The sequence below is a fragment of the Athene noctua genome, chromosome 4 (assembly GCF_965140245.1).
Source record: "Athene noctua chromosome 4, bAthNoc1.hap1.1, whole genome shotgun sequence".
In the NCBI taxonomy this organism is placed as follows: domain Eukaryota; kingdom Metazoa; phylum Chordata; class Aves; order Strigiformes; family Strigidae; genus Athene; species Athene noctua.
In genome coordinates this window covers 11,048,677-11,074,186 of record NC_134040.1, presented here as the reverse complement: position 1 = coordinate 11,074,186, position 25,510 = coordinate 11,048,677, and the positions used below count along the sequence as shown (strand labels likewise).

General features: G+C 38.9%; 2 protein-coding genes across 2 annotated transcripts in view; one reads left to right on the top strand and one right to left on the bottom strand.

Annotated features, from left to right (window-relative positions):
• HGFAC (HGF activator) overlaps positions 1-25,510 on the bottom strand; it is a 41,777-nt gene that overhangs the window by 5,418 nt on the left and 10,849 nt on the right. Inside the window, exons 5-11 of the mRNA XM_074903743.1 lie at positions 21,878-21,991; positions 20,627-20,758; positions 19,156-19,266; positions 6,959-7,133; positions 4,568-4,653; positions 3,398-3,638; positions 700-839 (exon numbers count right to left, since the gene is read on the bottom strand). Of these exons, the coding sequence (XP_074759844.1) occupies positions 700-839; positions 3,398-3,638; positions 4,568-4,653; positions 6,959-7,133; positions 19,156-19,266; positions 20,627-20,758; positions 21,878-21,991 (999 nt within the window). The remainder of the gene's footprint in view (positions 1-699; positions 840-3,397; positions 3,639-4,567; positions 4,654-6,958; positions 7,134-19,155; positions 19,267-20,626; positions 20,759-21,877; positions 21,992-25,510) is intronic.
• Positions 10,843-13,742, top strand: LOC141959836 (cytochrome b-like). The gene is given in 3 exon segments (XM_074904127.1): positions 10,843-11,040; positions 13,120-13,332; positions 13,335-13,742. Coding segments are annotated over 3 exon segments (819 nt in total).

The window sequence follows — 25,510 nt, the reverse complement described above, 5'->3', positions numbered from 1 at the left end:
AAGATATTCACCATCTGAAAGCAAAAAAGCCTGTACATGTCTGACCTAAAGTATCCCTAATGCCAGGCTGTTAAATGGTCTCATAGACAAAGCGCTCACACAGCTTGATACCCCAGGGTGACATGCCAGCTTCCACAAGAACAGATCAGAAAATAAGAAGTGAGTTGCTGTTCCATTGTCGTTCTGACTAATATTATAAGGTCAATCAGAAGGGCATTTAACTTTTGACTGATAAGACAGCTGATTTTAAATCTATCTCAGTGTAAAAAATGATTCTCAGTAACACATTTTCAGAGCAGATGGGGCTATTATATTCATCTAGTCAGATCCTCTATACAATACAGACAATAGAATTTTATCAAGTAATTCCTGCATCAAGCCCACAGTTTCTGGTTCAGTTGAAAAAATGCCTAATTCCACAAAGACTTGAAGTGATGATGAATCTGCCATACATCTAGGTAAATTGCTCCAAAGGCTAATTATCATAATTATTTAAAATTTGCAATTTATTTCTCATCTGAATTTGTCTAGCTTTCAGAGGCTGTGATAACTCTGGTAGAACTAAAAACCCTCTGCACTTGAAAACCTCTCCTAATATCTATGATTTTTCCACTATGAAGGCAGTTTTTGACAGATCAGCTAAACTTGAAACTAAATTGGGTAAACAGAAAGTAAAACTGTAAGAACAAAATTACTCACCAATATCATGTTCAGTAGGATTAAACACAGAATACTGAGGATGCAAGATGTATTTCTCTATTTCAAATGTTTGTGTTACATCAGTTGTTTTATTAAATATATGCTGACCCAGAACTACTGTAATAGTGGATTTTAGTGGACTGTAATACAAAACAGAGAAAAGCAATTCTGCAATTAGCAGGACAAATGAAGCCTAATTTCCAATGGCTGTGCACCCAATGAACTGTTATAACCTCAGTCCCCCCCATCACATCTATTATTTACCCTCTCATAATGCCTCAACCTGTTTCCCAAGCTTCCTACCTGCTGGGGGCTAGGAAAAAGATGACTAATGTTATGGTGAGCCTGACCCCAGGCTCTGTGGGAGCTGATTAGCCTAATTAAAGGCTGCTGCTCCTTGACAGAAGGAAAAGGCAAGCACAGGCACTGCTGCTCTGATGCTGTCTGGCTAACAAGCATCTTCAGGGGCTGTAAGCACTTCTTGTTCTAGAAATTTAACTGAGTCAACTTTGACCAGACTTTGCCCATGAGTACAAAAATTACTGAGGAAGAAATGAGGGTCCAAAAGATGAGTCAGTGGTGATATTTCATTTCTCTGGGAAACCAGACTCTTAGAAATATTACAGGTGTGGGTCAAGATTTTAAAGGTGCTGGCAAACTGACAACTCAGGAACATCTGGGCAGTTTCCACATAGAACTATCACCATTTCTGCTTTGAGATTAGATTGCTCTTTGTTAAATCTGTCGTCTAGAATCAAAAGCAACTTGGTGGAGGAAGGTCCCAGCAGCACACTGATCTAATGGGAAACACCACACTTGGAGGAGAATAGTTTTTGTAATTTACACCATCTTTTTCAGCCATTGTATGTTTACTTTAAAAAGACCACAGTGCTCTCATATCAGGTGTCCTAGGACAGACAACTAATAAGAACCAGTATAACAGCTGGGAAGAAAGAGACATTTGGAAATAATCAGAAACTGCTTGAACAGTAAATTCTCTAGCTTTGAAAGCAGTAGAATTAAAATTTCACTCTTGCTTTAAAACCAATTCAATCTGTATGTGCATAAGTCTACAACAAATATAGTTAAAAAGTGTCTTCAGCATCAGAGCACTCATATATTTTGGTATCCAGGGCAGGAGTAGAAAATATCTGCTATCATGCATCATGAACAGATGAAGAGTGGTCAACATGATTGCAGTTTCTGTGCATCACCAGTGTCCATCAGACAGAAAAGCACTGTGGAGTCTTCTCCACTACTGAGCACAAAGCAATGATCAACAGTAACGTACTTAGAGGAAAGAGATTTTAATTGCAGCAAAAAGCCAGCAGCTACCCTGCAACAGCTATTATGCTTATAATTAACAAAGGAAAGTACAAAGTTTAATTTTTTGTGACTGTAAAACAAGACAATAAAATATTATTTGTTCACTATGTAAGGCCAGGATTTTATCAGTGTTATTGCAGTGGTAAACCAACCCCCTTGAAAGTCAATTTTTAAATAGAGTGGAAAGTTTGCTTCCCAGAATAGTATTTAGAATAGATTTTAAAGGCACTGAATGGTCTTACTATGACTTAGAGGTGGCTCATTCAGGAAAAGAAATAAAATGTGAGGGGTTATGGAAAACAGAAAAAAAACTAAGTTAGCTGCACAGGTATCTATTGTCGCCTAGCGGAAAACAGTCGCAATTGTGTCTAACAGAGGTGCTAAACATACGGGAGAGTGCAAAGTACAATGCAGCAATTATGGAAAATCTGTATGTACCAAACCACCAGCTGGAAGTGGGTGGAAATGTCCTGAATAGCTGCCAAAGTTAGTAGCTATTTCACAACATTTGAAAAACAAATGCGTTGTGGCTTGAGCTCCAAATGCTTCAGTACAGCATTCACAGTGGTATTATTAGCTCTACAAGCTATCAGTGTATGTATTCTGGCATGAGGTTTTCTGTTTCTCTTGGCTTCTTTACTATGCAAAGGAACAATGGGTATGAAATGATGTAATATTTTTCCCATCAATGTGATCAAAGTGAAATCAGGGGAAGTGTTCAGCATTTGTAAAAACTGAAATATTTAGAATAAAGTAAGAGCATCCCATAATCAATATTTTCTCCAGTGTCCCCCAGCTGGAGGACAAAACAAAAAAACCCAAACCACCTCTCAAGGAAATCAGCCTCAAAAATTTAACAGTTCAGTTCTTCCCTTTGGCTTTTTGTAAAGCTCAGCTCACTGTAATTGTGTCAACCAATGGTAATTTATTGTCTCTAATAAATCATTGCTTGGCTGTCTCAGCCTTTTTGAACAAAACACAGAAGTGAGCATAGTCATCTCTGTTATATCTCAAAGCAGGCATAAACATTCAAAAAAGTAACTGAGAAGAAGATAAATACTTATATCCCCCTGCAGATGCTTGCACATGCCAGCTCCCATTCCGTGTCCTGCTCCACCCTACCTTATTCCTTCAGTTCACTCATAGCTCTTTGAGATTCCTTAAGAAACAATATAAGGGCTTGAGATGATAGGACTCCCAGCTATTTGCTAGCTCATGAACTGCATTCAAATTGCCAGAAACTAATTTTGAAACATTGGTCTTTTATAATCTCATATTCTTTCTTACTTGTTTCATTTCAGATTTGTTGTGAGTTCCAGCTTACAGTGACTATGAGGAGAGGACCTACTGTCCTACTAACAGGTGAGTTTACCTGTTAGCAAAGCAGTGTGCTGCTGACACAACCCAGCAAGTCTGAATAAGGCTTCCACCACAGAAACTCTCTCCAATATATATAGCTGCTGTCCAGGGATGAGATCCAGGCAGAGACGAAGATCCCCCAACAATCCTAGGTCTCACAAAACTTCTTTTTTTGTGTCTTCTCCCACATGGTCTTCTGGTAACTGCAAAACTATCTACGTTGTCTGGAACTGGTGGCCTCCTTTCCCTGCTTGCTGAGATATAAAGGGATATGGCATCAGACTATAAATCCTTGTGATTTCTAAGGACTGGAACTTTTGTAGGAGTCTTTAAAATTATCATTAAACATTCACATACAACTGCATCTCATTCAGTTCCTCAGCAGACCTGCAAGACTGAAAGCTATGCCTATTACCAACACTGGCTTCACATGCACTAGTGTAAATTAAATGTACCTGTGAACATTCCCAGACACTGTTTCATTTACCAGTACAAATATAACCTTCACTCCTCTAGAAGACACAACAGAATGCATGCTATATCACATCTTCAGTTTTGGATTCTGGACTGAGCTTTGCTGTTGCAATAGCAATGACTAGGACACTTGTGTTAATATCATCTAGCAAATGCATTAGAACCATAAAAGGGAAATAAAAGGACCACTTTATAAACTGACTTTTCAGATTACATCTCTGTACCAAAGGTCAGCTTCAACACTAACAACAGTTAAATATTAATTTAGGGGAAGAGCAGAATCTTTAGGTTTTGGAATTAAATATAACATCTCATACAACTTCAGGATTCAGTCCCCTTTCTGCTCACAGAGGCCCATTCACTTCTCTGGGCCTGTAATTCCCTGAGTGATGACAAGTTGAACAAAAGCATCAATCATTTCTGACGTCTTGCATGTTCTAGCAGAAAATTTGGTGATATTGGGATGATTGCGACTGAAAGCAATAGTGTGACACTGCTGTTGTTGTTTCAGGACTAAAATCACAGATTGTATCACAACTCCAAAAAATGCAAAAGAAGCCTGTTGTCATTTGATTTACTGCAAACAGTAAAATATTCAACACTCCTGGGAACAGTAGAACATTCAAAATTATACAGTGAAAGCTTGTTCTAGTATCAATAAATCTTTCTTCATTCATTCATAACATGGATTTTGAGAGCCTTTACATACCACAAGATGGAATGTCACAATACTCCCAAGACAAACTGTTGTCCTTCATGATGTAACACCATGGCTTCTCATCATCATCTGGATTTCTAATTAATTCAGGGGGAGAGTGAATTACAAGCATTAACCACAGTGTTTTTCCAAGCTTCCCAGAGGTTTTCTGCTTTTTTTCACGCAGAGGACTGACTGACAGGACTCTCAGGTTTTGAGTCATCTGACAAAGCACTGAAGCACCTGCTAACCCCTAAATGGGTGAGCAGCCTTTCAGTGCAATTCTTCATGCTTAAAGCTAACCAAGTCTAGGGTTCTCTAGGACCTGAAATACAGACACATGACTAAACACCTGTAAAATTTGCCTAGAAGTATTTGGATGCATGAGCATGTTCACGTGGTTTAAATACAGCCCACACTGAAGCGCTTTAACAGTTCAGCTATATTCAGGACTAAGTCCCATGGGAGAGATTCCTTTTTTAGATTATTTTTTTAGGCAAGGAAATTCCAGCACAGGTAGATTCATAGAAAATCTGTAACAAGAATAGCTAGCAAAAGCAAATTTGAGAAGCTCAGGTTCACATTCCCTGGAGAGTCTGAGGAAATTAAACACTACCTGAAGAAAATACTGTATTCCTCAAAAGAAGGAGGATGGGGGACATGGAGGAATACCAGAAAGTTTAGCCCTTTGTTACCTTGGTGTTAAACAGGTTTTTGTTTGATTCCATTAAGGTTTCTCCATGGTACAGCCTAACTGTCTTTATCAGTGCCTTATAAGTAACCAGAAATTTGCCCAGTTTACTTCTCCAGAAATATAGGGAAACTTTGAAGACCCAGAAAGATCTTCAGTAGGCCAAGAAAAATAGACAAGGTAATTCAGGGCTCCAGATAAACAGTCATTATAATTTCAGTTGGATTTATCAGAAGCACTATCTATTATTGTATGGTTCTTCAGTATTTTTTTGTCTTTAATCTGACTGCTCTTCAGAAAAAGATTAAAAGCACTTTCAAATTCTCAGAACTGAAGAAGCAACACAGGTTGAGTCATCTTCCGCCAACAATGTTTCTAAATTAGACTACGAAGAAGATATCTGCAGGATTATATAGTGTAGCGGAGATATCCCCAGAAATTGTAACAAGCTGACAAAAAAAGTGAAATGCTTTTTTCTCAGCTCTACAGAACATGAACACATCAGCTCCTACACCATTTTGTTCTTTGCATTTCAAATCTGTAAGTGAATACTGTGCTTAGATGATGTGAACTGAAGGGATCAAGTTCTATCAAAGCATAAAATACAGGCACAATAAATTGCCATATTGTGCTGGGACAGCATAAATCTCATACTTCAGTGCTTGAATAAGGACCAAGCCTTGGAATGCAGGCTGATCTGGGCTAAGGGATGGTATAGGAACTGCTTATTATTAGTTTGTGTTACATAGAGAAGAAGAGCTACTTTGAACAGCACGCATCCTTATTATCATCAAACAAATTATGAAGTGCAGTACATTCTGATTTTCCTGAAATACTAGTGTAATTTCCAGGAAAAACAAACAAAAAACAAACAAAAAAACCCAAACCCAGAACCTAGACATCAACCAGTAATTTATGGAGAATCATCTGAAGTTTGATGTTTCTAGCATTTGCTCATCTGCAGGATTCTCTCTAATTAGAAACATTTCCTTTATTTGTGCATACCCATTGATCTCATGGAGACTTCAGAGACAGGGGAAACATAAAGAGACTGAGGAGAAAGCACAAGCCTATATACCACAAGCTATCTTCATTATAGCTGAACAGAAAAATTCAGCATAAATGTAGTTTATGGATATGTGGTTCAATCAAAATTGAAACACTGTGAAATCTTATTTGGCAATAGTTTTGTTTTGGAAGAAATACAGGAAAGAAATCTGACATTCCATTTCAACATTACTGAAATATAGTGCTTTGATTTTTCATTTTCAAATAACTTTTCACTTTTGAAAGTATTTTTATTTATGTTACATATTTCACAATGTAAGAATTAGAAATAAAAAGGTAACCATTTCAATTTGGCTACTGCAATTCTTTCTCCTTTTGTATAGTCATTTACGAACAATTTCAAAAGTTTTGGACTATGGTCTCATTTGAAAAAAAAAAAAAAAAAAAAAGAAAATCCCAGAAAAAAAAAGGACCTGGAATTTGCAACGTTATTTAGTGCTTGAGCTTCTCTTGACAGACCCAGCTATTGCTTTAGCCTACCTACAGGATCGTGTCTTCTGTACACTCATATCCTTCCCATCAGACTCTCAGTCTAGCTTTTCCAAGACAAGGATAACATCTGCTTTGGGATTGCTGGCTCTTCTCCCTTCCACAATACATCCCTCTTGATTTACAAATACAGGGCAATTGAGAACTTTTCTCACCTGCAGTAAGAGAATGGCCCCAAGCCAAGCTGTACTGCTTTCTCAATGCTGTCAACATGAAGCTCTTGGTAAAGCAAATCGGAATCCCAAGGCAAGCAGCTGTGTCCAGAAATGGTCGTCTTTGCTGTACCTCTGTACTCTGTGCCATTGCCAACATAGCACCGATGGCTAGGAACTGTCAAACCATAAGACACTGGTCAAGAATCAATCCTAATTATGTGTCAAATACTTGCTTCACAACTGAGGTCCCAAGTAAGAGCCAGCAGGCTCAATTCTGTATAGGGCTTTTCACCTTTCACAGGACTTGAAGGAATCAAATGAGGATTTTTTTTTTTTTTAATTAAAAAAAAAAAAAAAAAGAACCCAAGCAGTTAAAACTTTTGTTTAAAATTAGTAGTGAGTTAGCTTCATTTTACACATGCACAAATAACTATTCAACAGGCAGTACGGAAGAAAATTAGACCCAAAATTTGTACTGAGTATGGAATATTTTAGTCAGCAACCTGCAACAAAGTCAGCAATATGGCTGGGATTCTTCCTGTCTAATTTTAGACACAGCTGAGCTCAACACTGAGGACTCCCTTTTTAGTCAATTAAGAGAAACAGGCATTTCTAGTGCCAAACTGATCTAGCCTGTCTGAGGTGACTTTTTTAAGATGAGATGAGTCTTGCCATACACTCTTGACTACGTTGACTGAGTCTCCATTGACAATAAATGGAACTTGAGCCGACCAGCTCAGATAGTGATATCTGTGTTGTAAAGTAGTGAAAACAATCCTGCCCTCTCTGCAAGTTCTTAAAAGGCCTGATTTTGGAAAATACTTCTTTTTATGGCCTCATACATAACCCATATATATATATATATATATATATACACTATACCCATATATATTTTATATATATGTAGCTACATATTGCAAATACATCAATTTTGCAAAAATTTCATTAGTACATTGAGTTTTCTTATTCAAAACCCATTTCTTTGTCACCTGCATGTGGGTTATTTTTTTAGATAGGTCTGACACATACATATTCTATGACCTGTATACTCAGCTGCCAAGATCTATCAACGGGACATACCAGCATTATGGCTGAAAAACATATGGGATACGTTTGTATACAAATAGCTACACTGAGCAGAAAGTCTACACCTCAAAACACAGCTCAGAGTATCCCAAAGGAAACACAAAACCATCTAATGTACAAAGAGGATTAGTTGTGACCGAGCCTCAGAAGGTTTCTTATCCCAGCCATGTCAATGTGACTTATCCTTGACATCTGCAAGACTGGTGGAATTGTCTTCTAAACTTCTAAACATATTTAAATATATATAACATCATGATATTGCCCAAATGTTGAAAAATACACTGTGAGGATGATCTATCACACCACACAGTGTGGACAGCTATTGCCAAAGATCTGTTTATTTTGGTAGGATAAGGTGACACATGAACTGGGGCATATACCCAGCACTGGAATAGTGAATCACAGCACTGAATTGCTGATGTCAATTATCCTTCCAAGTCATCAGTGTAGCAACAGACCTCAAAATGACAAGCAAGCAATATGGCATAAATTTGGGAGCTGGAGGTCAAGAACTTTGGTGCAAGAACTTCAGTGTAGGTTAGCATACAAATACTTCACAAAATTCACTTTCTAGCTCGGCCTAGCAGACACTCCTGAGATGATGAGACAACATTTTCTCCCACCCGCACCCTGAATCAAATTCCCTTTATTTCAATAACTATGAATATCACATTAAATCACACTCACTTGTATTTTAACAATCTAAAAGCACACAGAAAATAATTTGTCTATCATTTGTATTGCTAGCAATAGTAACAATTTCTTGGCAACCCTGTCATATATTTTCTGGGCAAGTTGCAAGCTATGCTGCTTTGTTTGCCTGAAACAGTGTCATGAAAATACCACCATCATGCTGTATGCTAAATTCTTTCATTTATCCAAGTGCCAGGTGCTATTTTTAGTTGTACTGTATTTATTACATTCAGAAATGATTTAGAGTTGACTAATTTTATGAGAATGAAACAAGAGATTCTGTTTCAGTGCGGAACCAGGGCCATATTCTGCAATACCAATGGTTTGAACGTCTTGCAGATGGTGTTTACAAGTTGTGTTCATCCTTGTCAGGCTTAAAATCCAATGTATCTCTGTTTCATCAGGTCTGTCAGTCATTGCTAAAGCTGCCAGAAGATTATAACTGGAATAATCTGGCCCCTTTTGAAATCATCTCTCACATTCTCCTCCTGTAACTAAAAAGTTTAGATTACATATTGTACTTGTTGAGAGGAACAGTAATAACTCTCAGAGAGTTTTTGCTTCTTTTTTGTTCTATAAGGAGTATTTTGGGCACAGGAGTAAAGTGACAATCTCATATCTTGTGGAGGAACATCTAGGTTAACCCAGTTGTTTCATTAGTAGCTTTCCATCGGTCTATTCTACACTTCAGCAAGCTTTATCCAGCTGGCTTGCACCACAGTACCCACAACTCATTAAAGGCACTTCATTAAGGATCTAGGGCCATTAAGAAGTATATGCAAAACCTAATACATTTTATAATTATATACACCTATAATTCAGAACAAATGCATTTCAAAAAAAACCTCTGCAACTATTGCAGTTGTATAGATTTTTTTGCTTCTAATACTGGTTTTTGAATTGTTACAGCATTGAAAAAAATCTTTTTCCCTCTTTGTCAGAAATGGTGTGTAGGTGGTCTGCTTTCAGCAGTTCTTAATGGATTGCTCTGACTGGGAATTGTTCGTTCTCAATTCTTTATAGCTTCTGCGACTTCTCATAAATCTGAAATCTATTTATTTTCTTATGTTAAAGAAAGTAATGGAGGATGTAATCTTTTTCCTGTTCATTCACTTCCCTGTAGTACTGTCAATCACTATGTTAAGAGTAGAAATGGCCTAAGCTTTCACATGATGCAAACGTAGATTCAAGTTACTCTGTAGGAGGCCTATGCCGCTATCACCACTGTTTGCTTCTCTTCAGAAAAAGAAAAACATTAAAATTTAAAAGTAGAAATAATTTCCTGTTATATTTTATTTTTAAAATCCAAAAGGTTTAAATAGGTCACATAAAACATTCTAGTTGTGTTAGGATGGAATATTTTATCAGCATGTCACACCAATTCTTTACCTTTTAATTTTTCAGTAAAAAGCAGTTTCAGGTCTTAAAATTAAGAGCAACCTGAAATAGCAGTTATCCAACCAGTTCTAATTGCTAACTTCTGAAAACATTTCACAAGACTTTTTGTCACCAGATCTTGTTTCAGGTTTGATATTTTTATGAGTTTCTTTTGGAAACCTTTCTGTAGAAAAACACTGTATCTTTCAGATTTTCTTCTCCCCGAAACATCTCATCAGCAATTTTTCTAACGTTTTTGAACTTTGACTGTATTTTCCTTCCAGATACGCGTGAGCTGTTTCATTCTGTTAATAAAAATACATTTTTCCCCTGATGGTCCTGATCCTGGGAGAGGATAGTTTTAAATAACACTTTCATAAAGTAATGCTCTATTTTTTCCCTGACCAATGTGTAATGCTTTTATTAAATACAATGTTAGATGAATTTCTTTTTTTGTATTGCTCTATATTAGCTGATGGCAGGAGGGGAGAGGGGGGAAGAGGAGAAGACATAAATTCCCTCTCTGCTTACAATTGCCTTTACAAGAGGTCTTCTCCAGTGTCTTCATTGTCCATCTTTTCTCTAATTAACCTAGAAGTCCCCTGGTTTCCTTTCCTAGGAAACTGTGAGATCCCCTCAAAGATAAAATGTGTGAAAGTTTTTTATTTCAGAGAGCTGCACTTCTCCCACTGCACGTGCAGCTAACCACTAGTCTGAACTGGCAATAAATGTATGACAGAAAGGAGTCCAGTATTTGTAGAGACTGCTCTTACAGGCATCTCACTTCATCGGACAAAGGACTGAAAACCTCCAGGTATTTTGAAAGGAGTAAGGCAAATATTTCTGTGCAAAATAAAATAAAGACCATATGGAGAGCTTTGAAGGACATCCTCATTAGCCTAGCACTGCCCCCAGATGAATATTGGGTTTGTCTTTCAGTGGCTCCCTGTGCCTCTGAAAATCTCTGTAAATATCTAGGAAGGTGGCCAGGTGGGCATAGACTGTACTGAAGAAAACAGTTGCCATCTTTTTCACTCTTTAATGATGAGAATGTGAAGTCTAATGAGTAGGGGCAGGAGACTGCATGGCAGCAGCCCCAGGACTGGACTGTTACTGGCTTGAAGCAAATTGCTTCACATTTTCATGCACTAATACCTGTCTGTGAAAGTGAGAATAATAGCACCCATGGTAGCTCTTGGAGTTTGTAAATTAATGAATATAAACCACAGCTGAAGTATAAGGGAAGCTGTGTATCTATATAGATATATTTCTATATAATTCAATCATACACGTAATATTTATCTAGATTTCAATATTTCTGTTTGGGCTTATGATTTAATACAAGAGCAGGTAATGTGTGTCACTAATTTATAACAAATAATTGATTGAAATAGTTGTGCTATTTTCTGTCATTCCTCCTTGTTGAATAGCAATAAAAACTCTGGGCTGACAGCACCTAACACAAATAAATCCCCGCTGAAGCCATAGCTTGATTATGAAACACACAAACAATCTGTCTGAGCCAAAAAATAGGCAGAAATGTGGCAGAACTGACATCCTTTTTTAATGAAATAAATCTAATAGAAACTTACCATGTAAAACAAGGATGGATTTAGGACTGGGAAAACAAAGTGATTTATATAGCACAAAAGATTTCTTTAAGTTGCATCCTAACATAAGGATGGCACACTCCATTCACTGAAGCTAGACTTATTTATATATCTTATATTTCTTCTTCAGAGTATGTTTGTAGCTTTACATTTGCAAGTACTTAGATCAACTGAGCTAAAATTGAATATATTTGTTTGTTATAAAAGCTAATGTACGACTCTACCTTCTGAGTAAGCTTAATTCATTTATATAAAGGTTTAAATCCAGAAATCTATAAAGTCTATCAGCATTTTCTTATAGCTTAGAAAAGTAATATCCTAGATAACAGGAAGGACTGGCCCTTTTCCATGTCATTTTTTTATTGATTATCTTAAATTTTAGCACAACAGATATGATTTACAGCGTTATAAATGCAATCAAATAGGTAGGTATATAGAGTTAAAAGGAGCAATGTATTTAGGAAATAGATTTTCAATAGGTAGAGGAAAGACATTCCAGCAGCAACAAGCAAATCTTAGTGCTATATTACTTTGACAGGGAAACTACCTGTTGCATGGACTACCTTATGGGTAGTGTGCTAACTCATAGTCAAAGCTTTCATTACTTTTAGTAAGTCCTTATATGTTAAGAGTATGACCCAAGATAAGTCTCTGGACAGAAAAAGAAACAGACTGGGTAGCAATTAATGATGGTCAGTGGATAAGCAGTTGTTCTTTATAGAGCCGGTAATGAGAGGGTGTCTCTGGAGCACGTGAAGCACCCTGAGAGGGCTGGTGGGAGGGACAAACACCACAGTGATTTCTGCAGTAATCCAAGGGGTGAGCTGAAAGGCCATGAGCTGCTGTACCATGACTCTACCGCATCTTCCCTTCAACAGCCTCCCTAACTGACAATTCTAAAGCAAAACAAATTGTGTGGATTAAGAGATATCAGTCCCTTCACATTTCAAGAGAAGATGTGCCCTCTATAAAACATAATTAACTGATATGACTGTCATGTCTCAGATAAATCAAAAATAGGATTAAAAACACCTTTATGGCCTTGAATTAACCATCACCCAATAGCTAACACTGCTGCCAAGTCAGGCACCCTATCATAAGAGTAAGGGCTAAGCAGCTGCTTCATGTTACCAGCTGCTAACTAATACTAATGGTATTAGTTTATGCTAGGATTACAACAAAACTTGTCATGTAGGAACACAGAAGGCACTACAGAAACCTTAGTGCCCACCAACATCTGGAAAAAACATTTCTTTGTAAAAACAAAGAAGTCCTCTGTTGACCTCCAGCCTACTCCTATCTCTGACTGGAGAAATTTTTGCCTGTTCCTTGGCATTTGCCTCATAATCCAATCTTTATAGAGTTAATCCTTGCTAGATGCTATCCTGCTGACAGCATAGCTCATTAGCTTTCTCCTCTCTAGCCCACATTTGCCAAGATGTCAAGTGAAAACGACTAATCCATAACCTCCATGGTGCTCCCTTCTTCATTTGTATTTATCTCTGTATCAGCCAAAATTGTTAATATGATTCCTAACTCTGTAAAGAAGCCTGGGAGATCAGAGTTGCTTCTTTATTATTGCTCACATCTATCACCTCTCTAAATGACACTTTATAATTTTTGTTTTGCGAAGCCACAGTTGTTGTTAGTCCACCATCCCTTATATTGGCAGTGTCTTAGTGCAATGAATCAGAGGTGGGTTCTTAGTTGATAATACCATGCTCATTCAGTTCTTCATCTTCAAATTCATCCTACCATTTATTGTTGCAGGTGATAGTCTACTCGATCTAGGTTTTCTCCATGTAATTCCAGCATTATTTGAATTATTCTGAAATAATGCAAAATCTGATAAAAATCCAACCTGCCGTTACTATTTCTGCAGCAGTGCCCTAGGCTTTCTCTTCATTAAACTTGCCTTATTAAGACTTGCCCTGCCCTCATGCAACCTCCCAGGGGACCCATAAAACTTTACCCCTGCAAACTGTGTAGTCACCTCTCCAAGGCACATCAAACCATAATGATGCTTTTTTATTTGCTATTCCATCCATTCTTCCACAACCATGGAGAAATACCAACCTTACTCTTTTCCATCCCAGTTTTATTCCTAATGCCAATGCTCCATACTGGCAAGCAGCAAGCAGCATCCCAGCCCCACTTACAAATCCTCTCAACTCTTAGTAGTGGACCTACTTATCCAAGCTCAGTGAGGGACTGACTGGTTGAATACTCACTTATCATTGTCAGCCAACTGACCTTGTTACTATACTTTACCCTATTTCTTTTTTTCACCCCTGGGATCCTAGAAAATAAAAACCTAAACACTAATCCAAAAGCATTCTAGTAGATTACAGAATAGTACTGATAAATATAAATCAAAAATTTAAGACTCATTATCTTCTTCTCACTGTCTTCTTCAGAAGTAAAAGATTTAAAACTTTCACTCCAGCCTCCAGAACTGAATTTCCTTTACTGAAGTACCTTTTTTAGTAGAAAACTGCAAACACCCTATTTCAGTAAAACAACCGCTAAAAAGGTGGGTTTGCTGTCTTTTTTACTTCTTTTATTAACTCAGACTCCCCCACTTTAACCCCTAAAAATGCGGCCAAGAGGTTTTTTTCCTGTACATAATTATATATTCAGCTATTCTGTCATCTCCCTTTTCTAAAACTCTTCAACCTACTTCTGACATACAACAACACATCCCCTTATATAACCATAAACCTTCCACAATTAGCATTCCAACTGATACTTTCTTTAAAGTTATGGTACTCTCTAATTCCATTATCCATATCCTAACTAGGACCAAAAAAAACCCCAAACCCAAAAACCAACAACCAAAAACCACTAGAAAACATAAAAGATTTTTCAAAAATACCTTCAACAACTTCATACTTCATCGGGATCAAAATACTAACAAAAACATAATTGCTGCCTAAACATTAATCCAAAGAAAACTCAAAACATATAATCCTCTGTGTAGTCCTCCCAATACTCTCAAACCTACCATCTACTGTAACCCAGAACCACAGTGACACAAATCCAAACAGGCTTTCCAAGTGCCACTTTCTACCTCTTCATTAGTTTAATCATGAAAAGCACTAAAAACAGCCACAACTCATTGATCCCACTGATTTACTTTATTACACAGCTACCTTATTCTCATAAATAGTTCCACAAGAACACACCCTGAGCTGTTGCTGAGTCCTAATACAAAAAATGAGCCAGAAATAAACCCCAGCTAACTGTCAAGAAAAATGTACCACCCAATGATTAAGGTGATACTAAACCCTAAGTATCCAGCTGAAAGGTGACAAGCATAGTGAAATACATAGTGCTAAACCCCACCTCAGTTCCCCACATACGACTACTAGATATTCCTCTGATCAACAATAGCACAACAAAGCCACCTATACAGACTAAATGTTTCAGGAAGACTTGGCAACTAATTAAACAGAATAAAGGTACCTCACTATCCTCCAAGAAATTAAGAATAAACATATATAGAGAAATGAGACTCTCAAATTAACTAGTAGCCCACACCCCAAAACAGTACCAAAGCAAGAACTTCATAATAATGAGAAGGAAGTGCTTTTACCCAGGAAATGGGGCAAAATGTGCATTAGTTTCCACTTGCACTTCAGCTAAGAACTACAGTGTGATTATAATGGTAGGCTTTCAACCACAGAAATCTAAAGGCTTCAATCCCTAAAAAAAATTTCTGCACCTCCTTCCTCTACACTCCAGCTTCCTTTAGCATCTGCATAAATGTTTATTACAATGAATTATCTGTCCTCTGGCCAAATAGCTCCTCCTTTATCTTTAGCTGTGTGTCACTGTATTCAACCAACATCTCTAATACGGCTTCTACCCGTTCAAAGAAATATCAAATATCAAAGTAATTTTACAATTATGTGTTTATAAGTTTGTCGTGTTAACCCTTGAAATTGTTAAATATTTCTGAAGTTAAATATTTCCCAAAAAATATTTACAATTCCCTCTCTACTCTCTATATCAACTTGGACCAGAGATAAAATATCACCCTCACATCCTGCTTAGGTTCCACTTCTTCCTCACATTTACCACTGCCAAAGTGACTGGGTCTGGGTCCTTCTTGTAACTTTCTCTGCACAATAAGACAACTATTGCTGCTCATGTTTGCACAATTAGTTCTGAATTTTCACCTAAAGCCTGGATTCAGAGCTCTCTTGGCAAAAACTCTGTCTCCAAAGTGAATGCAGTTACTCTCTTAATACAAAATCCTTATTTCTAAAAATAAGTGAATATTTAAGTGCAATTATTATGAATTAATTAAAAATACATCCTTGAATGACTGTAAACAGCATCTGTTTAGGGATGCATTTGTTCACAATGTATCTAATTTCATTTGGAATTAAACGTCACTGAAACTTTATGCATAAATTGTGGGGTTTTTTTTAATGGTAGTTCTTTCTTTAGTACTGAAGGTTTCTTCTTTAAAGGCTAGAAAACAATGTATCACCACAAAGAATAGAAATCTATATTAGAACCTGTCTTTTGTATATCCATCTTCTTTGTTATAGATATCTCCTATGGTACATTTATCCCCTCCCATATTTTTTTTCTAAGTCAGCTCATAATTTGCCAGTAACTGCATGGCCATTACGATAATGCCTTGGCAATATGTATATATATACATATATAAAATGATTGTTTGCAAGAGAATTTTAAGAACAGTGAAAAGATTATTTTTGAGTCCTGACAGGGACACCATAATCCAAAAAAAGAAATAACTAATGGACAGATAAATAGATATCTGTAAAATCACAACAGTTATGATTATTCTCTGTTACTGTTGAAAAGGGGGAAATGAAATTATCAGGCGGTAGGTTTTAAGCTAACAGTAGAAAATAATGTTTCTCATCACATCTGTTTAAATTCTGGAACTTCTTGACATGGCATGTGAAAGGGAAAAGCATAAAGGAGTTCTAAAGTTTAGGCAAATTTGTGGAAAACAGGTAAAGGTCCATCAAATATGATGGTCCAGACATCTGCACAACCAATGTAAGTATTTCTCAGTAATTTCCTGCTACTTACATTACTCCTCAGTCATCCTTTATTTTGCCAGCACTCAAGTCACAGTAGTATTTAGGTTTGTGATCTGACCCAGGATGGCACTTCGTTTATTAAGATTTGTGAGTGTGACATCAAGATAAATTAGCTGGGTTTCCATTAGAAACATATGAAGACTGGTTACTCTTTGTACAAATCAAGGGCAGAGGACATCAGAGAGACCTCAAACACATCACAGCCCAATCACATTTTGGGGTACTTGCTATTTATTAAATGGAGTGTATTCTTTTTTTAAAAAAAAAAAAAAAAAAAAAAGACGACATTTTTGCATCACAACTTGGACTTAAGGTTGCCTCTATAAATTAACAACTTAGAATAAAATACATTTTGGAGACACTGTAACTTTTCTAAATCAGCATTATAACCATAAACTAAAGGGTAAACTCACAATTCAGTCTTGTTAGACAAAGGAAACTATACAGTAAAAAGGAAAAGAAAAAAAGCCAGCTGTGCTCACAGCATCAAATTGAAGGGTGGAAGAAAAAATAATCCAACATATATTTAAAAATCAGTTCTATGTCCTCTGAGAGCACAAGCTCCCAGTGCTTTCACCAGAATGCCACTGCCTTTGTGTAATGATACTAACAGGTCTATAGACCCCAGCACTAATTCATTTGCATTAATTTAGAATGACTAAATCCTGGCAAAGAGGTTCTTTTCATTTTTAAACTTATTTGCAAGGCCCTGACATGTAAACACAATCCTTCAGCTCCCGTTTTGTGTGGGGGTGTTAGGCAGCTGAACGCAGATGGATTATAAGCATCTAAAGCCATTTGTTTAGCAAACCAAATGTTTGCTTTATTATTTTCAAGTAATCATAGAGCACCTGCTTATTTCTTGTTCTAAACTAGTCAGACAGAAACCAGTATTACAGATATAACACTGTCATCCTGTTATTTATAATCCAGGCCGTGCTGGGTGGATGTTTATGCACAGTGTTGCCACTTTGGGCAGGGGAAGCTGATAACGAAATAAGAATTTGAAAAGCAGTTTCATGTGAAGATGAGCAGCGTGCAGTCCTCCCCAGGACACCAGGTCGCACGCGTGCCGTGCACACAGAGCCCCTCACCCGGACTCATGCTGCAATATTTGGAAAGCCTCGTAGAAATTCCCCTAGCACGACTAAAGGACAAAAAAACAGAGCTACAATTTTGCTCCTTATGAAAGGCTTTAAAGAGTCACCAGCCCATTTCAAATGGTTCATCAAGTGCCTGGTTAGTGAAGGTTCAGGACCAGTTCATACACTATTCAATTTGCCAATTCACTCCTGCTATCTGTTATTCCAGCTCTACTGCTCGTCTCCCAAATTGATGTTTTTTTCCAGATTGAATAGATGGCTACACCATTTGTTAACCATCAGAATAACAAAAAAGAATATCAGATACCAATTCCAGTGTTCATTAGCATTTTTTATTTTTTTTACCCCACCACCTATTTGGACCAAGCAGGTGCCCACCAGAGCTACTGGGAGTCTTGTCTTCAATTTTGATGACCACTGGGATTTATGCACTCAGAAAGACATAGCCAGTGAGTTGCTGGGATCACAGACTGGTATAGCTGAAGCTCTGTTATAATTTATGCTTAAATCCTGTTGTATCTGAAAAGTAGCCACTGATATAAATTGAGGATTTAGCATGCAGGCAAACTTTACAAGTAGATTTAAGCCCTGCAGTGAGAAAGGTTAAGTCTTCTAAAGGAAAATTATATCCAAATCTATGTAACAGCTAATAAGAAGCAACACAGGGCTAACACATAGGCACCAAAAAGCAGATTTTTCTGCCTTGACCCACTGGTGAAGTAACGATTTTTAGGTAAGCTGCACTTGGCTAAATGTGCTATTATTTAAAGTATAAGGTAAGTCAAAGGGTGTGCATTTTATCTTTGTTTACTTCTCACAATAATCTAGTGCTACCAAATACAGTCAGCTGCTAGATTTTGTCAGAGCATAAATCTCTCCTTTATAAGGGGATGCACGGATCTGTGTGGAAGCGTTTGTACTAGAGTACAACTCTGAGGTTGATCCTGCAAAATGGAAGCATGTGTTCTTTTTATGGGCATGAGTAATTGGATTAAAATTTCTGTGCTTAATTTTCCATAGAGTTAAGGACATGAACAAATATTTTTAGAATCGGGGTCTTGGTGGTGAAGAATGTGTTATGTTTTACACTGGAGGAATACATTAAACACTTGTTCTGCGTGACTCTTCAGTTATTACAAGAAATGTCTGCAAAGACAGAATACAACAGAGAGGCAAAAACCACCAGCTACACACCCTGAAGAAAACTCCAAATCCCCTGCCCACTGGTAGGTTGTTGTACTTACCAATATTGCAGTACTTTCCTGCAAAATTCTCTTTGCAATCACATACTATTTTCCCACTGAAGGGAACCAATTTACATTCTCCACCGTTCATGCAAGGATCGTGAACACAACCTACAAGTGGAAACAAAAGATCAAACCAAAGGTACAGACTGTTCAAGAGAATCAGTCCATTTTAACTTACTTTAGTACACCTTCTCTATGCATATGCATTTTGGGGAAGTTTTTTACTAATCTCAGACCCACACTTGACATAAATTAAAGGAAACTCCGAGGTGTGTCTCATTTCCACTTTTATTGGATAATGTCAGCCTATCTATTGAAAAATATTATCAATGAACAATAGGTGAAATGGCGTGGTGATTATTATAGTATACTAGTGGTGATGGTGATGGCATTAGCACTTCTTTCTGGACAGAGGGTTCTTCCAATTCCAAGTTTGACACTGAGCTGCATTATTTATAATAATGTATCTAGCAGGGAGCTCTGTCAAATATTTAGGATCTGTGACTGAGAAGTATTAAGTCCTATCAAATTTCACAACTCTTCCATGGATTTCCAATATCCTAAAAAGCCACTCACTCTCCATGCTTTAGTTTCCAGTTCTGTAAGGTGGGAATAAAAGTACCCCCCTATTTCAAAGGGCTTTCATCAAGCTTACTCAGTACTGTAAGTTACTGGGCAGGGTTTTTCAGCCAGACTGAAAACAGAATAGCCATACCAGGGCACACATATACAGGTGAGACATACAGTTTGCTTCCCACCATCTCTCCTTCCAAAAGGGAGGTGCTGTGTTGGCTTCGGAAGGTTAAGTGACAACCCAAAGAACATGCCCTACAACTAGCTGGCCAGCTGTGTTGGGCACCTGGCAGCCCCAAAACAAGGAGGAGTCTTCATAACATAATCATCACGCCGATGAGGAATGGGTATGTTGGGCCAAAAATCATGGGGACTCTGGGGTCGATGCAGGCCATATTGGGATCCTGGAGGTGAGTGGAGTTTACATGCTGGCAACTCAAGAGTGGGAGAGGCTTGGGAAGAGAACCCAGAGGTAGAACAGGATTATGAAGCAATTGTAGATGTGCAGGGGAAGAGCAGAGGAGCGTGTGCCTCTCAGGCACATTACATTTTTGCAGGAGAAATTTTACCACTTCTACTATATAATCTGTTGCATATTGTTACATGCTGTAGAACAGGATTGCACCCCCTTCAAAGAAAACAAGAGGCATGTCCCTAAATGCTTAATGCATATAATTGCTTCCTTGAATCAGGATGGACACATTGAAATGATTTTCTGGGTCAGCATTACTGCTCACACATGGAAAGGAAAGCTAAAATGTTCTCTTTAGGGGAGGGTACATGAGCTGCAAGAGCAGCATCACTGTGTGTAACACCACTCAGGCTTTTATATACTCACTGTCCTCTATCCCCACTCCATGCAGGCCAATAGCTGTAACACAAAATAGTGCCTTACTTTTGTGTTCGACTCTCCTGCACTTGATCTGGCTGTTCACACACTCGCACTCCTCCACAGCTCCTTGCTGGACTCTTGACCAGCTCATGCCCACACCAAAGAACTCATAGAGACTGTTGTCAAAACATTTCTCTGAAACATAGTTTAAAAAACAACACAAGCTTTCTGATGTTATTTCTTGCAAGGAATGACACCACAAACTTATCCCTTTTTTCCTGTTGAGCAGATACATGTTTGCTGACAGTGCTTCACAAGCAAGCCAGCTTCCATAGCGTGGAGGCACTAAGCCACTATAGCAGCAGCTCCAAGGACCTTGAGGGAGAGGTGGCTTTCTCCTAAAGCCCTGCAAGCATGACTGCATCACCATTACTTAAGCCCTCCCAAAAGTTCATTCATCAAACACAAAAAGTCAAATCATTGGTATATACTTCTGTCTGTCCCACTTTACTGCATCATCCACAGATGATGGGCTGTGCTAGAGACCAGGAGTGAAAAAGGAGAGAGAAGTCTAGAGCTGCAGGGAACATGGTTTAGTGGTGGTCTTGGTAGTGTTAGGTTAATGGTTGGACACAATGATCTTAAGGGTCTTTTCCAACATAAATGATTCTATGATTCTCTGGCAAGCCTTCATTAAAGAACAGCAAGCACAGCTGAAAACCCTCAGTATAAAAGGGGTTGCCTGATGTGCAGTAAATTGGGAGAGATACTCCCATAAACCTGGAAAAATAACCCAAGCAAAGCCTTTTGGCCTGACTATACTCCTTTGAAAATTACTACCCTGAAGGTGGAGTAGCTGCCCAGGTGCAAAGCTAACATCACAGGAAAAGTCATAATAGACCCATGTGTACATATACATAAGGGATAAGGCGTCACCTGAAATTTTGTGGCTTTTTCATGTCGCTCTGCCCTACCTACTAGATGATATTATTAGTAATTTCCAAACATGTAAGGGATATTTAAATCTTAAAAACAGAAAAGGGAGGGGAAGAGGCTCTTTGCGTTTCCCATAGCTTAATACCTCACTGGCTCAGAGCATGCTTGGATTTGTAATTGTATAATCAAGCTATTTTCAGCTGTCCTGTCAGTAATGGATTGTCTGTGATAACCATTTGGAAATCCGCCTACACAAACATTCATGCTGCAGTGGTCTCTCCCATCACAACAGCACTACCTTTTCATTAAGGAAGTATTAATGAGTTCTACTAACTGCTCATATTTCATGTTGTAACACTCATGGAAGAAGATACTTACTTATCTGACAGTCCTCGCCCGTGAATTCTTCAGGACAGGTACAGTGGTACATCCTATGGCCATGAGTGAGAGAGCAGGTCCCTCCGTTCTGGCAAGGGTTGCTTGCACAGGGATCTAGACAGGCCACATAAGAAGTTGTGGTTAGTAGGTGCCAGATAAACCATGCTTTGTTGTGTGAGGAGTCGGCTTGGTTACATGAACCCTTTCAGTTCAGTCCATGGTGGTTCTAATACCATCTATTAACCCAAAACAAAGTTTATCCAACCAATTTACATGGGGTTTGTTTCCAGCTGTATAGCAGCTATATGTATCCGTCTTTTAAAAACTGTCTAGTAAATCACTGAGCTGAACCTTCTTCCCCAGATTAATTTGTCCAAATGTGGTAGGTCCAGGCACGCGTGGAGTTGCCAGAGCAGCCACTGTGGTGAGGAAGAAGATGGGACAAATGCCCACAAGATGGAGCTGTGCCTTTACACTGGGGAGGGAAGGCTGCAGCTCTGCCTCTGCCCGGATTACTGCCCTGCATGCTTCACATTTCAACATCAATGACCAGGATTGTGTATCTCTCTTTCAAATTACACAAAGGACAACCCTCGACAGAAGAATTTGCTATGGATTTTTGGATTATGTCTAAAACTAATGGACAGCTGGAACAAAGGAAAAAATTTTAAAGCAAAACAAGGACATCCAAGTAAATCAGGCCAAGCATGATTGAACTGTACCAGTCCAGTATACATCTGTTTTCTAAGGAATTTTCTAAATCATGGGAAAATATGGTGGGAGAGGAGGGGCTGTGCCATGACAACCCTCTAACTCCTGCGATAAAAGCTTTACTTAGCAATGTGCAATGCAAAGGTTGTAAGAGTCCTGCTGCCCAGGCAATGTTCTGATTTCAGGTAGTGTCAAAGGAGATATCTCCCCTGAAGTCAATCAACATCATGTTTTATACCTGCTGCAGAGCTGGCCCAACAGCTTATCTGCATTCGAATCTTCTTTTTTAACACTAGCCAAAACCTGTGAAGGCAACTATAGAGTTACTCAAACCAGGTGCTCCTTCAGCTACAGAGTGTGGTTCTAAGCATGGGATGCAACATATAGAACACAGGCACACACACAGAGTGAAGCAAAGCATGAAAGGTACATCCTGAAGTTTGCTACGGCAGCATGAATGTGACATTCCTCTGCACAGATCAAAATATTTACTTCAGAATAGAGTGATGTAACTGATATCAGATAGCAGGTCTGGGTGTATTCACTGGTAGTTTCACTCCAGGATAACATCACGGGAAAGCAGGTAAAGACAGTGACGTTCCTGCTGTTTGATAGTTATGAAACCTTTTAGTGGTGGAATGTTTCCTCAAAGGAAAATCCCGTCTTTCCTATTCCTATCACATCCAAACCATGACTTGATCTCCAAGACATCTTCTGGTACAGCAGTACTCAAGTAATTTTTTTGTACCCTCGTTAAACTTGCAAAAAGCACTTCCAGTCCTCCATTTCCTTCCCAGTCAGAGTCTCTCACTACATCCCACCCACCACTCCAGTCTGACCTCCCTGGAGTGTTCTGCATCCTTCCCCACCTTTCCTGGAGCCCAGTAACAACTTTTACTCATAAGCACATGGACACATCACAGTTCCCTGCAGGGAATCCTAGCCACCATTAACTATCTATTAACTGGGGAGTGCCAAGTCCCTGCCTGCTCACCCAGTGTCTAAAGCCACACAGCAGTATCTCCCCACCCTCATGGGAAAATACTCTATGTTTGCTAGCAATCACATTGACTTCAGTTTCACCTCTCTGAGGCTCTGCTGAACAAGCAGTAGCCTTGTGTCGCCTTTCTACCCATATCTTCCCACAAAAAATTTCTGTTTCTGCCACCCACCTTTCCCAGAATGTAACTGCTCTTCCCCAGAGCCCCCCCTGGGATGATGCCTCTTCCTGCCTGTGCAGCCCACACTGCTCTACTTCTTCTTTCCATATCAGTCCAAATGTTCCTTAAAAAAACCTCACTGTCTGGTACTTTTCTGCCAAGTCTGGGCCTCCCTGGGGTTTTGGCCATTTGACTAAGATCTCCATACATTCAGAGGAGTAGTTGTAGCAGACTGTCCAAGATCTGGAAGTCCCACACATAAGGGCATTGCACTTTTATGCATATATATGTACATACATACAAACCACACATTCACAGCCCAGGTGAATGAAGGGGGTCACACTGGGCAGATACTACACACGGTCTCCACAGAGATCTCCTGGGCAGGAGTGGAGGATCCTCTGGAAACCTGAAGGCAGTGATAAAGCTTCCACTGATTTCAGGATGGGTTTGAACATGGGCCTTGTGTGTTGTTATTGGCAAGCTCTGGCTCTGTACTGTGCAGTACTAACATCTCCCTCCAGCAGAGCCTTCATACCTGAGCTTCACTTCATCCTGAAACTAGACACTTTTTGGTAGTAGCTAGGGCAAGCCCTCAGTGGTGCTAGGGTATATTGACAGCAATACGTCTCAGCAAGGGGCAGGCAGACAGGGTGGCTTTCTTGTTACAAACAAGCATATCCAATGCTGTGGTGGATAACAGGCAAAAATGAGCCAACAAGCTCAAAAAGGCTTGCGGGCAGCCAGCTTACTGAGGCTATAGCTCAGTGTGGGGCTGTCAGGGCAATGGCGATGGGCAGACTGAGGGAGAGAGGTGGCACAAGGCACTCCCAGAAATGCAACACTAGGCCCGGAGAGCTCCCTCTTCAGATACTGGAAAAGTCTCCTTGCATCACCCAGCCACCACTGTGACAGTCAGTGTTTCACTGGAGGATTAAAGCAGTCACAAGTTACAGCTTCCAACATTTTAAGCTCTGGGAGCGCACTTATGAATAAGTGCAGCTCTCGTAACCTGACTCTTGTAAGCGTGAACTGTCCATAAGTCCACATTTGTGTCTGGCATACTTGCATTACAAAGGCACATGCATTGCTGCTTGTTTTGGGGTTAGGTTATCTGTCTCTGATTTACTGTTAATCTGTTTTAAAGCCAGGCTGGAAAATAATTTAAAGTTGTTAAATTTAACATGAAGATGTTGTGCCCTGCTTAATTTTAGATTGCCAGCATGATTCAGCTAATGCTGACTTTTCAAGCGCTCTGGTAGATTGCAATCAGCTTGGTGACAAGACTCCTGACATGGTGGAGAACTCCCTGCAAGGGGATGGTGGAAAATGCCCTTTGTTTGAAAGTGGGAAGAGAACTTCTAAGGGTATCTGGTCATATCCTGCAGACTAAACAAGACGGGTCACATCTGAATGTAGTGAGATGGAGTAAAGAGGAGCAAGATCAGCATTTAGGCACAGATCTAAAAGAAATCTCATGGGCATCAAGTCTGATCAGTGCAACACCTGCTTTTTCAGTGCTGGCTTATCACTGTAAAAATTGAGAATATACGTTCCTTATAAATGAGATTCCCCATCACCCAGTTCATGAAACATGGAGCTGAGGAGACAGAGACAAGCGAGGGCCAGTCACTGAGATACTGCTGAGGACGAGGATGCATGTTCCCCATGAACTGCTTGGGATGTGGTGCTTTCACCCAGTGTGTCAATTAAAGTGACTTATATAGAAAGGAGAGTTTGCCACAGACCTTGGCTTCCTGTT